The sequence below is a fragment of the Balearica regulorum genome, chromosome 1 (assembly GCF_011004875.1).
Source record: "Balearica regulorum gibbericeps isolate bBalReg1 chromosome 1, bBalReg1.pri, whole genome shotgun sequence".
In the NCBI taxonomy this organism is placed as follows: Eukaryota; Metazoa; Chordata; class Aves; order Gruiformes; family Gruidae; genus Balearica; species Balearica regulorum.
The window spans coordinates 196842668-196858626 of record NC_046184.1 but is presented as its reverse complement, the minus strand read 5'-3'; the positions used below and the strand labels follow the sequence as shown (position 1 = coordinate 196858626).

At 43.7% G+C, this 15959-nt stretch overlaps 1 protein-coding gene across 2 annotated transcripts in view; it reads right to left on the bottom strand.

Moving 5' to 3' along the window:
- Positions 1 to 9942, bottom strand: part of ATP8A2 (ATPase phospholipid transporting 8A2) — a 340357-nt gene extending 330415 nt beyond the window's left edge. Inside the window, exon 1 of one of the 2 annotated variants that reach the window (XM_075742143.1) lies at positions 9805 to 9942. Coding sequence is in view for 1 of the 2 variants with exons in the window: in XM_075742141.1 (XP_075598256.1) it covers positions 9329 to 9407 (79 nt within the window). In the remaining variant the exon portion in view is untranslated. Of the gene's footprint in view, positions 1 to 9328; positions 9577 to 9804 lie in introns of those variants that run through there. The other variant, XM_075742141.1, reaches the window with a different exon arrangement.
- Positions 9943 to 15959: the final 6017 nt, after the last annotated feature.

Here is a 15959-nt window from a genome sequence, read left to right as displayed (position 1 = left end):
TCCAAAACAATTATTGGTTCTACTTGGTGTTCTAAAACACCGACCATAGAAGCAACAGCCTGTTTACAAATTCAGATCCACCTTTTCCATATGATTATAGTCCTCTACATATACTGATCAAATTCAGTCATGAGATCAAGCTAGATTTCTTTCCCACCACTCCTTCTGGAAAGCTATTCTGAACAGTTGTCTGATATTTAGAAATATGCTTATTACTTTCAGACTTAATGTCTGTGAAAGTCTGTTCTTGCACCAGCACTATCCTCTAGTTGAAATAATTTTTCTCTCTCCTGACTCTATGTACAGAAACGTAACTGTTTAGATGATAGCTAGGCTGATAGAAGCTTGCGTCTGGTAGCTGGTAAGTAAAATACCAAAATCTTGTGAAGCTCACAATAAAGGTGGAAGTGTTGGCTGAACTGAAATTACATATTCTGTCCTGCACAGCTTCATCACAATCAAAACATCAACTGTAGTGGCCTCTTCAGTAATATGGATCTATACGGTATGTTATGAGATTACATTGCCCCCACTCTCTCCAGAAAATATATCCTTAATTCTTCCTATTATAGGAGCTCAAAGCTCAGTATAAAGACCTGAAATGATGTCCAACTCCAATTTCTAAAGATGGAACATATCTAAAATAACTCTAAAATAATTAGTTCCTGTGCACATTTGCATCTTAATAAATTTACCAATAATTGCACTTTCCTGAAGTGTCTTAATTTGGGACCCCAACCCCCAAAATCTTTTTGCTTTTTCTGTAAGACATCCACTCTTTCTCCTCCTCTCTTTTAGTCAGTCCTTTCTCTTTCTGAAGACCAATCACCCCCTTTTGCTACCCTAATGAAGATTTGGAGGGTTTAAAATCTTTTGAAAGATCGGATAAGCAAATTTCAGATTTGTAAATAAAATTACTTTCATCAGAAATGGAGGGTAAGAACCTTTTTACTTAGTGAAGGCTGTGGGAAAACTTCAGCAAAGGGTCAGGATTTTAGTTAAGGAGTGAAGAGTGAATGGGCCCCACTATGCAGGCAGTGCAGGATTAGGATGAGTTTGATTGGGGGCAGGGAGGGAGAAGGATAGCACTCTCTCTGCCTGTCTGTCTGGTAAGCTCTTAGAAAAGCTCTTTTTTTCCCCTACGATGAAGGAGGCAAATGGCACAAGGATGGCTTCCAGGTGCAGACTTGTATTAGTGAAACTCTGGGAACGAGATTTAACCGTTAATCTGTAAAACAGGACTGGTCCTCCCCCGTGTACCTTAATTCCCCTGTCTTTCTGTCCCTCTTCAAAACAAGTCACCAGGATTGAGGTCAATGTATTTCAGTTCAGTAGCCATGGGATCACTGAAGCAGGAACTATGCTGAGCCTTCCCAGTGATGCAGAAATGTTGAGTAAATGACAACTGGCTTTCAGTTTAAAGCTTCTAGGTCAAATCCCGATTCCCATCTCTGTAACTGATATGACAAATGTAGCCTCTGTATGTGTTTCAGAGTTAGGATGGCTCCTGCTGACTTTGCACATATTCTTTCAGCGTCTTTTGTCTCCCATTTACAAATAAACTGCATCTATTAAGTTAAGGTGATGTTTGCTTAGTGTATTTAAAGGCACACAAAAGCCTGGGGTATTTGTTTCATGTATCTTTTTTATAAGCATTGGGTTGAATGTTTCTAGATGTCATGGGCAAAGGATGTTAGATTGCCTCCGCTGTGCTTCATGTGAATAGGCAGAACAGCGCTGGGTCAGCAGGAGATAACACCTGAGCCCTCCTTCTATTCAAAGTAACAAATGAGTCAGGGTGGTGTTATTGTAAGGAGATAAACACTTTTGCTTTCACTCTTTACCACTACCTGCCTTTTTAATGAAATCAAATAAATCAGCTTGGTCATCTGCATTTGAGAGATTAGCAATTAAAAATCAAGACGTTCCAGTCCGTTTTAAACAAGATGTAAGGCTGCCTTCTCTCCCTAGTAGGACCTATACACTCATTACAGTTGTATTAAACCAATTTACAATATTCTAAAAGAGGATAGGTTCATCAGACCAAAACCTGGGCTAAAACAAACTTGGTTGGTTCTGTTATGAATTAGAAGTCTGACTCAATCGTGCTCTTCCATTTTAGTCAAGTGGAAGACAAGTTCTTGTTCATTTGCACTTTGCACTGATGTCTCAGTGCAACAATTTCCAAGTTGTTACTTAGAACTAAAAATAACAAAAATATCCTATGATGTGAGGTTGAAAAGCAGTGGAAATGTATTAGAAAATCTACAGTGTCTTGTGATTCTTCATCACAACATGAATGTATTGAGACTAATTTACTGACACTTCACGTTCGTTCTGATTTAAACTGGTTTTAGTGCCTACTGCAAGGACAACTACATTGTTAAGAAACACCTCTAGCTGTCTGAAAAATCTCCACTGAATGTCATATACCTGTTTGTGACATTCTATCGGTACGGATTATGTCACTCTGAGTGCAAATAGGTGATTTGATAGGGTCACTCATTAAAATCTGTATCATGTCAGCTTTGCCTTATCATGCCTTGGCTCGAAATACTAAACTTAGCATCTTCTGTTTTCAGGCGTGCTTGCTCCATTCTGGCCTCTGGTATTCAAATTTAAAATGTCCAGAATCAAGAATTATTGCCATGGTAAGACATGGGTCTCAGCCAGTGGTCTGAGATCCAGGAGCTTCCAAACAGGCAGGCAGCTATCCATTCCTTAGGTTGGAAAGAAACTGCCCAGGAACTTTTCCAATAGACAGGATTCCTTATGAAAAGTTGGCAATAACGGTAATCAAATATCTGGAAGCTTTCCAACAAATACTGGAATAATTGATCAAATAAGAAGTTTTCAATACTGATACTACATTTTTTTTATTTTGCATTTAAAAAACAAACAAACAAACAAAAACCCAAACCCTTTATACAATTTTACTCTTCCTTCATCTTCCACCATGTCAACAATCTTTAATAAGTTATCCTTTGAGTATACCAGCTGAGAAGCATTTATCTAAAGCTCTCGGATGTCATGTCCCATATACCTACAACTGCTCCAAAAGGCTTAGCTAGAAAAGATAGGAGACTGAAAGGAAAACTTTCATGTTGATGAAAAGGCCAAGCCAAACTTAATTAATGGCTGTCCCAGAAGCAGAAAGTTGTTCCTGCAGAGACATTCAACTGCCTTTTCAAAGTCTAATATATTACTCTGCTTTACCAGCTATACATACAGGAGAGATTTTGTGATTAACTGTCCCTTAAAAGAACGTGTCGGCAATTAGGTTCTACAGATAGTGTCTGTAACAGATATTCTGGTATTTGTACTACTACAATCTAAGTAAAGTGTGCCACAATGCAACATGATGCAGGAAAACAAACATGAAACAGTAATCTATTATAGTAATAAAGCTAATATAGGCACTTAGAATATTACTTCACAAGTAGCAAATCAGCCCTCTCAGATTCAAAGATTATTTAGAGGGTATACCTGACAGCTCAGAGAAGAATGGTCAAAGGCAAATGAACCAGCTAAGCGTACCACCATGTAGCAAGTCTACAGAGTACCACTCCACAACCTTCTGGAAGAGCAGAAATGAACGACATCGATGTCTACAGAGCCCACAGCAAGTCTTCATTACAATAAAAATGCCTTGTGAATCGGTAACTAATTGGAGAGCAATCAGTTTGAGATGCTGCCATCAATTTTCAGATGATCATCCAAAATGCTATGTAGATTGAATGGGAGCTGTCAGCTTGGAACTTCTTGGCGAGGGAAGAAGAGTTAATTATCAAAACCAAAAAAGGAATGCTTTAAATCAGCGTCATTTCTGAAGCTGTAGATTTCCACGTAAAAACTTCCTACAGAGTTGGCAGAGATCAAGACTGTACTCAAACCTCGTGGCAATGAAAATGCAATACTGAACGACTATTCTTTCTGTACCCAGTAAGTGCAGTTTCATTGTCTTGGAGATACTCTAGGACCCTGAACAGACAAGCAGGTTTCCTTGCAATCTTTTTACTGTCAGATATTTTAATCCTGCATGGAATTACAACAGCATTACTGCCAAATCACAGTAGCAGGGCAGTACTTTTAGATCTACCCAGAAAATAAGAAGGATAGTGACTCACCGAGCACAGGGAAGTACACTAAAAGCAGATACTGCTAGGGAACTAAAATCTGAAACAAAAGTCCTGTGGAGAGAGAGAGTGGAGCAATGAAGGAATAAAATAGTTCCTATAAATAGACAGACAGTGTCTGTTTTCAATGGAGTTATGAATATAGTCAAATAACATAATTAAGTTCATATATTGGCTACACAGTGAGGTGGAATTTTTTGTTTTTATTAAATACATTTCATTTAATTTAATCTTTAAAACTGAAGATTAGCTAAATCTCTTCAACTAACTCCTAAATAACAGTGTTCCCCATCATCTGAGTGGTTTGATCTTTAATGGATTTACTCATGATCTAACCTCCCCCGTCACAGTAAAGCAAAAAAGTGTTTCTTCTGCGACACTACTTAGGACCTTGTTTATATATGAAATTATTCCACACTAACTGTGTGTACAACATCTTGTTCTAATTCAGTGTCGTAAGCAGATGTGTTTTAAACCCCTCCTATCCTAATGCAAAGTAACTCTCACAGTGAGATAAGCTTTAAGCGAGTTACCCAAGACAGCAGTTCGGGTTGGCCTCCAGCTAGCCCCGTCACTGTCACCACCTCACTTTACAGTTGAGCAAGATCTCACACTGCTTGAGAAGAGTCCGCTTTCTGCTACTATAAAAACATAGCAAGGTAAAACATAGGGTTTATTGTGATGAGGTCTTGCTGAAAAGGCATAATTGTCACTGGTGTTTATGGAAATGGGATCGGGACTTTGATGTGATTGAATGAGCGGCACATTATACAACACTATATGCCAGTTAAACATGGATGAAAAGAAACAGGAGCTCCGTAACACTTACATGTAATTACCACCACACGGTTTGAGTGTGTGCAGAAACACACACGTACTTTAGTCTTCACCTGGAAAAATTTCTCACTATAGGGTAGAATTTCTATGTGTCAACACTACGGTTGCAATTGTCTTGCTAAATGTTTCTGTAACTCTTGGTAATGTTAACGGGCATTAAATGCATTTGCTGAGGAAGCACACCCCTCTGCTTAGTGCCCAATGTCACTACACCTGCCAGACACATTTCTCACAGCAGAATAGAGCTTTTGCTCTTAGTTAAACATTGAAATGTTAATATTTCAGGAATCCGTCAGCTCAGCACTGTGCTGACCCCGTTCATAGGGTTTCTTTGCTTAAAAATGCATTCAGAACAACTGCTGATCTGCCTGCCGAGTATGATATAGAAGATATCCCCTGAGTACAGGTGACTTGAGTGAGCTTCGCAGTGAAAGCTTTAGCCATCACTGTACTCCTTACACTGTCTGAACCTGACCTCCGCAATACCAAAAGACACCTTCTTTGAAGCAGCAACAGCAATATGTAAACAGTACAAAGCTCACTATTTCACCTATAGCTACTGTGCATTTTACCTTTATCTATAGGAATTCTGTCTAACCTGTAAATGACTACAGATGAAAGCTTCGAGCAAAATACAAATGCCTGTGTGCAATTATAATTGCTCCATATGACACTTCCCAACAAGTTGCAATCACGGCAATGTACTCTCGCAGCACAAAACCAGGATCTAGCCCAAAGAGGTTCTTACATAGACGTCCCTCTGACAAATGACAAAGACAGGTCCTTGACAATCAGAAGGCAGTAAGACTCGTAAGACACAGTCACTGTTCTTAAGACCAAATACACAGCATAAAATACAAGCAAATATTTCAGGTGAAATGTAGATGGAAAAGATATAAAAGGAGTATGTTTCATACCATGAAATGATGCTTATATTTCAACTCCTCATGTCCTGGGAGAAGACTTTGTCACTTCCTTTACACTAAAAATACTTCTTCTTGCTGATGTGCACCACTGAGCAGTTGACCAAGACCTCAGTAAATGACATCAAGATCATTTGTACTTTTAATCCACTCTAAAGTTGGAATTTGAAATTTTTTGCCCTAAAAATAAAAATGCTATTGTGTAATCATCCAATGTGTTATTGACAGTTGCTTATTTTTAGTGACTTTAAGGAGACAGGAAGGAAAAGAACAGGTTAGTCTTTGATGTCTGTGGTTCCAAAAGTAAAGAGCTGGAGACTTCTCTGAGAATAATTTAAATCTAATCAATTTAGCTCAGCTGGTACAACATTACAGCAATAAAAAGATTTAGTTGTACAAAGCAAAAAAAAAATCAATTAATGAGCAAATGCATAAAAAAGAAGAGGACTGATCATTTGAGTGGCAGGAGGTGACTCGTCATCTCTAAATTCTCCTTTTCGCATCATCTGCTCTTCTGTGAAGTCCTTTGTACCAGTGCTAAGCGGGTTTAAAACTCCACCAAATATACCAATTACATTTTATACTGTACTAGCACATGTGGAAGCCACACTACGAAGTGCAAGAGGGTAGAAAATTACAATTGGATCTGATCTGAAAAGACATCATCAGACCATCACAGAGGTACTGTTCTTCTTGACTAAAGAAGAACATCTGTAAGCTACTGAAATACTTTACATAGTATGAAAAGAAATCTCTGTGACCCAAGCTAAAAGCTAATACTTGAAGATTACCAAAACACCTTCAAAAGTAAACAGGACTGGCAAACAAACTACAAGTATTTAAAGCAGAAAACCTCTTCTAAAAAGGAAAAAAAGGTAGAATATTCTGATACATATGTGCTAAGAAAACCACAGTGGAAGAAGACAGGGTTAGGTGACCCTAACTAAGGATGACAGAAGGGTGACCAATCCATACCACTCTGCTCAGGAAAGGTCTTCAGATTTTGCAATGCCACCACACAACCACATCTGAATGGATTTTCAGCTGACAGTGGCTCTCCAAAGATGTGCTTTTACAGTTGCGTTCGCACAGCCCAGAGCCCCATGTAAGAACCTGTTTGGTCCACAGAGACAGCAGGTCTGCACACCAAGCCACAGCACACTGTGAAAAACACAGCGTTCCTGCCTTTCTCTGTCTGTTCCCTGCTGACATCTGAGATCATACGGGCTGTTACTGAGCCACATCAGCACTGATCCAGGTGACCATGTAACCATCTGATGGCTAATGTTGACGCAAGCAAGGCAATGGGAATACGCAGGAAGGGGGAAGGCAGGACCTTCTCTCTGGGTGGCAGAGAGATTGGCTCTGGTTGTCTTAAGGCCTCAGAGCGGGCTCTGATGTCCTAAGCCAACTACAATCATATCCTTTAATAAGTCTATGTAATAAGTTACACAAACCTCTACGTAATTTTATAGGCATTATACACACCTATACTAGATATTAATTATTCTTGTTATCCTTCAGAAAAATATTCTAAATATTCTGGTGCCTCAGGCACCCAGAGCATGACCAAGGTGCAACTTAACCACCTAGATCCACAAGTATGATTTACAAAAGCTGAAGCTTAAATTCTTTATGTATCCCATGTTCAAGCTAAACGTTCTCCAAGTGCCAAGCGTTCAGCATGTGAAGGGCTGGTTATGGGTAAGGGCACCTAGGTTTGGATTCCAAACATTAGGTTGCAAACCAATCTGCTGAACAGCAGCTCCAGGAAAGGAGCCTCCCTGCCACAGGACAGGATTTCAGATCGGACTGTGGAAGTGGACGCAACCCCAAGCATTGGAGAGTGGAATCTGCTTAACTGCGTCTGTTTCATCTGAATGGCTTACACTGAAGAGAAGTAAAGCTGGTAATGTGCTAAATCCTACTCTGAAACCTTACCATTTCCTATGAGCTAGCACTACACACCTCTCTGCTTAGCATCCTGCTTACTTCAGCAGCTATGCAGAAGTCCAAGGTTCTGTCCTTATTAGCAAGCAGTGAGGCCAAACGGGAATATTACGAGAGTGACCAGGTTGTGCAGAGGAGCCACAGGGAAGGCGGCTTCTCCTTCAGGCTAGCTCTAGCCTGGTTCCTTGGGCTGAACAGCCATGAGTGGCTGGAGGACATCTTCCAGTTTAGCGTCATCCAAAAGCAATCCAGCAAATGCTCTCCAAGGTGTTCAGAGATTTAACCCAAAGTAGAGCTGATCAGGAAATGTGCTTCAAAAGCACATTCTTTATTCAAACAGAAAGTGCTGAAGGAGCATTATACTGCACCTCTACTCACCATAGAGACTGTAGTAGGCACCTAAATATTTTGCACAGGAACGGGTGTCAGCCTTTTACTGAACCTGTCTGTAAGTCACCGACAGTGTCACTGATGCTTCATCTATCCCTAAATAAAACAGGTATCACAATGAATTCTGAATGCACCTTGGTCCTATAGAAGTCAGTGGAAGTCCTTTGGGACCAGAATTACACCTTCAAAGTATTCCATTTTTGTCTATTTTCTCATGAACAACTGTGAAAACATTTTCTTATATGAACATTTTGAGAAACCTTCTAATTTACCTCTCGGCAAGCTCACTGCAGTGCCCGGTGCTCTCCCCACTCCTGACCACCGGGCAGAGGCCCCTGACCTGCCCGCTGGGGTGCTGGGCACCCTGCCTCCCTTACTGTCTGCCGGCAGTATTAAACCTGTGACCAGATGCACACCAGGGAATTTTCCTGTCAAAACCTATCAGAACAAGAGAAAGCAGGGGGACAACACCTTGCCCCCTCAGTGGTGCTATCAAGGGAAGGCAGCACCCGGGCTGTCCCCTGGAGGTTGTTCCCCACCTGCCCTGGCCCCGGCGGCTCAAGGAAAGGGTTAGCAATGCCCGGCTTGTGGTGTGCGGGGCCCTGTCGACCGGGGGCCCTGTGGGCTGTGTGGGTGCTGGGGGGGGGCAGAGGTCCCGTGGGGTGGGTGCCCAGTGGGATGCAAAGGCCCCGCGGGGTGCAGTCACGGGTGGCTGGGGGTTGGGAGGCCCCGCGGGGTCCAGTGCTGGCGCCGGGGTGAGGAGGAGGCGGGTGCAGGTACCCGGTGCCTCTGAAGCGCGGAGGCCGGGCGGGCAGCGCTGCCCTGCCCCGCCGCAGCCCGGCGAGCCCGGGGACCCGCGGCACCGCCTTCCGGCGCAGAGACCCCGAGGGCGGGGACGGCACCCCGGGCTTCCCGCCGCTGTGGCCGCTGCAACACTTCGGCGAGGGCGGTGGAAGAGGAGGAGGGGGTGCGGCGGAGGGGCCGGACGGCCGGGCCATGGAGGCGCCGTCTCCCTTCCCCTCGCGTCTTTCCTCCGCCGCGGCGCCTCCTCCCTCCGCCGCTCCCTCCCGCCTCGCCTCGCCCTTTCCTCACCAGCCGAGGAGTGGATCTTGGAGGATTTCCGCTGCAGGGACATCCTCAGCGCCGTGTCCAGGCCGGCCTTGTTCGGCATGCTGCGGCCGGGGCGGCAGGCGAAGCCCGCGGCCGGCTAGGGCGGCGGCGGGCTGGCCATGGGCCCCCCCCCTCCCGCAAACGCCGCGCTGCGGCGGCGGCCGCTGGCACCGCCGCGGCCTGGCTGCGGGGGCGGGCGACGCGCTAAGCTCTCGCCGGGCTCGGCTCCCCGCCGGGAGGCCGGGGAGGTGACCTCCCGAGGAGGGGGCTCGGCGCCGCGGCGGTTGCTGCGTCCCCCTCCACCCCTTCCCTCAGGGCCGGGGCCAAAGGCCCCGCCGCAGCCGCCGCCGACCCCACGCCCCGGGGGACACCGGCCTGAGGGGCCGCTGCGGCCCGAGGGCTCCGGGCGCCTCCGCTAACGCCACCGGGCACGGCGCGGTGCAGAGCCGAGTGCTCACCGCCGCTTACGGAAACACGGGCTTCCCGGGGGCAGAAGGAACGGCCCGGGCCCGGCCGGCGTTGCTGTGCTGTTAGAGTCGCTCTGCTTCCCCACTGCCTCACATCCTGCAGCCATCTGTGTCTCGGCAAAGCGCTACTCCTCTGGTAACACAGCCTCTCACAACTCCACGTACCCAGTGTGAATCATTACATAAGATACGATAAAGTCAAGGCCTGGGGGTGTTTTTTGAGATGTCTGTCTGAAACCAGTATTTCACTGACATTTTAGGCACGTAAAGCCCCCACTGGAATCAGGATCCCTAACCGAGCTTCTTTGTTTAAGTCACAAGGGCATCTTTCACCGCTGTGGCACACTGCCAGCCTCTTCACAAAAGATACCATTCCTTCTCAACTTGAAATACCTGGTAAATCAATGATAAAAAAAGGAATAGAGGAAAGATTAATCAATATACCGCTTAACTCTTACAGCACATCACCTTTCTGTGGAAAACATTTACAACCATGAGAATTTACCTACCAAGGACAGGCAAAGAAGGAATGAAATTGAAGAGCAAAAAATAAACTAAAAAGAAGCCTCTCGATCTTTACAGATGCTAGTCAGAATCAGGCATGGCTAGCAGTGGTTGCCACATCTTGAAGGGGCTGCCTTCTCTACTTGGTGAGCTTCAAGGTAGGATGGTTTAAATGAGGCAGAAGCTCCCCTGGGATGAGGATGTATTGAGCTTTGGGAAGACCTACTGCATAAGAAATAGTCCCCAGTACCTTGAAGGTCTGTGAAAAATGGCCCTAAATCTGTATCTAAAGCACTCTACCATACAGAGTTGGCTAGAATACAAGATGTGGAATTCAGGTGTTATTTCAAAGATCGTAAATAATGCTAAACTGCTGAATCTTGCTGTACTTCGGTGTCCTCACATATACTATGCAATCTGATACTTTCCAGCTACAACTTCACAAAAAGTTGCAAATATAAATTTTGTTGACAAATCACTTTGCGCTTCGTAAATGCAAAGTAGTATAGAACTGCAGCATTTTACACTGACTTCACTGAGTGCATCATAGTCCACCTGGAGACGTTCGCTTTGGGACAGGGCTGCTGCAGACACGTATTTCTTGGCCTCTGAGAAGCTTTTGCTCTTGTGGATTTTATTGCTCTGGGAGAAGGCTGGCCCAAGGGCTTTTGCAAATGAATCATCCAGTTGAGGCAATGCTGAATGCTGGCGTTACTGCATGCCTGTACCATTTTCAGCCCATGACATGAAACGGGTTATTTTCATGAACATGATTTTCTACATCAACTTACTCTCTTGCCTCTCCACAAATTATTTTCTGTTGTGCTCAGTGTTTTTGCACCAGTAGGAATTGCCCAGAGAACAGCAAATCAATTCACATTGTTGTTATCTAGTAGACAAATTAAAGTGAACTTCACTTTGGGTTCAAGCTGTCAGATCAAAGTCAAGAAAAGTGCTCCAAAACAGGACCAAGAATGGCAGGTCCTGGTGTCATGGTTACTTTTTCTTCAGAAATTAACCCTCAGGTGAACTGTGTTTACAGTACACTAGAAGTATTGTCGACTGGAAGCCATCAGCCCTGTCAGCCTGCAGCAAAATGCACTCCTTCCTCTCATGTCCTTCCTCCCATGCGCTGCCCTTGCTTTCACCTCTGCGCCCTCAGTGTTCTCCAAGAGTGCTCCAGCTAACATGCCATCTGGCTTGCATCTACGAAGGGCTACTCAGTCACGTAAACTTGACTGCTCGACCTCCTCAGAGATTTAATTACCCAACCCACACTTATCTCAACAAGCCTGAGATGTATCCCTGTGGAAGGCAGATCCCTGAGCATTAGCAACCAGGCATTTCAGTGGTGCTTAATGGCATGGAAGAAAGAAAAAACATCTTTGCCCCTGCACAGACTGTGAGCGCCACAGATGCCTGCAGTATCTGTCTCCAGTCACAACTTGATATAATCGTATACTGCAGTCTAACGGGAAGTCGAGGTGAGAAAGCAGACTGCAAAAGTGTCTGAGGAAACCAAGTGTACAGGATAATCTGAGTAACTGAGGAAGAACCTGAGTCCTGCCCAGCAGGATTAACAGTAGGACCTGCAGGAAAGCTAAGTGTGCAGTCTGGAAGTGAACCCGAGTTGGTTGGGTTTATGAAAGCTCACGTTCATTAGTAACCAGCTGACAAGTAGCAGGTTAGCCCTGAGTTTTGAGAAAAGAAACAGCTTTGTTTTCAACAGTTCAGCTGTGCAGGACTCACCTTTGTCATTTTGTTACAAAACGCCTGTCTTTGTCATAGCGCTGATGTGTGCTAAATTGTGTATTATCGGACCATGAGTCATGGCAGTATGATTCCCTGAGGTCTGTCATAATGGCTCCATGGTTTGAATGATGTACTGAAAAACAGGAGTTGGTATTTTTCAAATTATGATGTGCTCACTTTTCTAGTATTTATAGCAATGTACTTTCAAAGAGCTCAGTATGCATAATAATTATTTCAATGTAATAAATAAAGCAAAGGCAGGAAGAATGGGCCTGTGGTTAATGTGCCAGGCTGGGAGACAGGATATCTTTAGTCTACTTCTGACTGTGCCAGATACCGTCTGGGACCTTGGAGAGATAGTTAAGCCCAAATTTCCAAAAGATGCATCCTTTTGCTCTGATTGCTAATGTTATGCACAGAGTTTGGTTTGGGGGGGGGGGAGGGGGGAACAAACCAAAAACAACCCCACATCTTACCCACAATTTGTTATTAGTATAGTGGAAAACTTAACAGTCTAATAAAAAAACTATTAGGTGAGAGTTAATTGTTACAGAAAAAGAAAGGGAAAAAAAAGAAATTAAGGAATGCTAATAAAAAAAAAATCAGAAATACTAATGCAGTTCATTTTTTTGTAGACACAGTCTTCCTGTCTGTCCTGATTTTGGTGCTGTGCTCACCCTTCTGCTGCCTCTCTGGGACCTAGGGTTGACAGTGCCAGCCTTCCTCAAGCAGTGGGTGTCGGGGCTGCAGCTGGTCATCAGTGTCTTCCCAACAAGTTCTTTGCTGAGAAAAGCAAAGAACTTTTATGGGGCTATTTTTATATGTTTTTTAACATGCCTTTACACTTTGCTCTTTCTTCATTTGTCTACAGCTTCACATTACATCGAATTTTACTATCTGTAATGCCATTTGTGTATGTTACATACTTGTTCTTTGTTCTTTTTGTTATCCCCAAACCAGCTTTGCCCAGCTCCCAGGTCAGCACTGCTTTAGCTCACTACTGGAGAGCTCTTCAGAGCCCTGAGTTCTCCACTGCCAAGGCTGTGCCCCTTTTTTAATCATCCTATGCTTCCTGTACAGTGTCCTGTGTCTCCCCTTTCAGGGGACTCTGCTGTCATACCAGACCTGTATTCCTCTACGCTGCATCACTATGTTAATAATAAATATCTCATTCTACACAGTATAACATCGCTATCCATATAAAAGTTACTTTTGCACCATACAGAGTTAAGCAAAAGTAAAACAGTTAGACACAGCCACCTGCTCATTAGAAATGTTGTTGTTACAGGTAAAGACAGTAAAAAGAGCCACAGATGGGTCAAGAAAAGCTCAGACAAAACAAGTGTCAGTCCTGAGGCCTTGCAAAGTCACTACAAAGCCTGTGGCCTCCTACCAGCGATGTTGTTGGGCTACAGGACTAGAGTAATAGCATGCAACTTCTGCTTGTCTAACGTTGCTGTCTTAAAAAAAACCCCAAACCCTAACAGACTGTCTTAGTCTTAAAACAAATCTTTGTGCTGTGGTGCTTTGCCTTTGTTTACATGAATAGGATCAAAATCAGCACGATGCAAATTATTTGCTGAGATCCATGGGAGATATCTGTTGCTCATCGTGACATTTTAAAAAAGGTCAAAAAGCCAGCGCTTGCTATTTTGAGATTCATGGAGAAAGCTACTTCCAGATCCAGAAAGTGTGCTTAGCATCACTCAACTTAAGAAAATACATGAAAACATTTATGGATCTTCTTTGCAGAAACGTTATATCTCTATAAACAGATATGGGACATGGCCATTAATATGTGAACATGTATTAATGCAGGCATGGCCCACCTGTAACCTCTTCAAGGATCCGGTAGTCTCCTATACTTTCTAGTGCAGAAGGGGCTTCACTCAACAATACACTGCTGTTACAGTTAACCACAGCCCACAGATTTAACCTGAAGGTGGAAAAAAATTATGATGAATTGTATGAGCAACGGGTGTGTGGGAGAGGGGTGGCAGGGTGGAGGAAGGGAAAACGATTACCTGTGAGAGCCATGGTGGGAAAAAAGGTGAAAGATTTGGAAATCTTCATTTTTCAAGTCCCGTTCAAAGCTCGTTCAAGGCTATACAGTTCTTTCCTCTTATATCCAGTGGAAATTTTCTATCCAATGGAAAATAATAAGCACCAGGCATATCAAGGTTTTCCAGATGACTTTTGAATGACACATGTAAATAAAATTATAGTGAGTAGAATAATCACATTGATATGTTGGCAACTGCAATTGGTACTGATTTTGCAGCAGGAGGTGATCTGTGATTTTCCTGAAAAAACTGAAAAACACTAAACCCTTTCTATATTAACAATAACAAAACCAGTGAAACTAAATAAAGAAAAAGAATGTAATTTTTCTTTCTAGTATACTCAAGACTAAGTACTTATTGTAACAACTGTTGGGGCTTCCTCATATCTGCAAGTTAAATCAGGAAACAAACATCAATGTTATTACTTTACCAGAGTAACTCCAAGTTTGTATGCCTTTAAATATGCATTTACAATCCAGTAAGCTAAATCAGAACAAGTCATTTTTGTTCCATGATAACGATGTCCACAGAAGGAATTCATCAGGCTGGCAACTGATGGAAAACTGGGTGTAGAACAATGCTTACAAATGCTTTGCACAGAGAGGACATATGGTACAGTAGGCCGTAGTTTAGACATTCCCTTAGCTTATACTGAGCCAAGTTAATAATTAGCTACTAATGAAGAAAAAAAATGTATTCTTAAGCAAAGAAGGATAATACTGAAGAAATTAAAAGCTTAATGAAGAAATGTTTAAGATGAGATTCATTTCCAGAATGTAAATAGTTCTCAAAATGCATGAGGTGTATTTTCATTATTTTCATCCACGTCCTTGTCCCCCAGCCAGGTTGCTAGTTAATGGGAGTCAAATATTCTCTGGCTTTGTAATCAGTGAGATTGGTACAAAGGGAACCCAAGGCATGCATATAATACCGCTGTACTGATTTGATGGTACTTGCTTTGTACTGTTAAAAAAAAAAAGAAGAAAAGCAAAAGTTGGTCCCAGTCAGATGGGCTCAGAAAGACTGAAAAGAAGCTTGAGAGAACTGACACACTTGTTAAGATGAAACCATACTCTGCAGAAATATATAAATGTTCCAAAATATGTTTTGAACCAGCTATTATGGCTAGGCCATCATTTGATTGGAAATAGAGTTCAATATGTGGTATATCTGTGACTTGCACATCATTTAAAATATTTAGATACCAGAAAAAATTAAAATGTCATGTCCAACATAGAATAAGTAAAAAATAATTTTTAAAACACTGAAATGTAGTTTAATATACAGAGAGGTATTTTGCATACTCCAAGAACCAGAACCCACGGCACTCCTTGATTGCAGTGTTTTGGCTGACTAGGATAAAAGGCGCGTTGCTCTCTGCCGTTCTGCTCTTCAGGAACCACGTCCAACTCCTGCCCTGCAAACTGGGGTGTCTTCCGTCCCTAAGAGCTGTTTCTGCAGGCTGGAGACCTGCTTCTCAGACACCGGTCTCCAAGCACCTTACAGAGACACAATATCATCATCCCCGGTTCCCCAGGGCACAGGAGGCAGAGAGACGGTCTCTGGGAAAACAAAGCCCTAGCAGGGAACCCGGGTGTCCTGAGCACTGGGCCACGCTGCCTCTGCCGTGGGGGCCACGCTGCCTCTGCCGTGGGGGCCACGCTGCCTCTGCCGTGGGGAGCGCCCTGCTGGGATGGTAACCGCTGCCGAACCGCTGCCAAACCGCTGCCAAACCGCTGCCAAACCGCTGCCAAACCGCTGCCGAACCGCTGCCAAACGGCCGCTCCAGCACCTCGGAGAGCTCCCGCCGGCCGGGCCGGGCCGCGC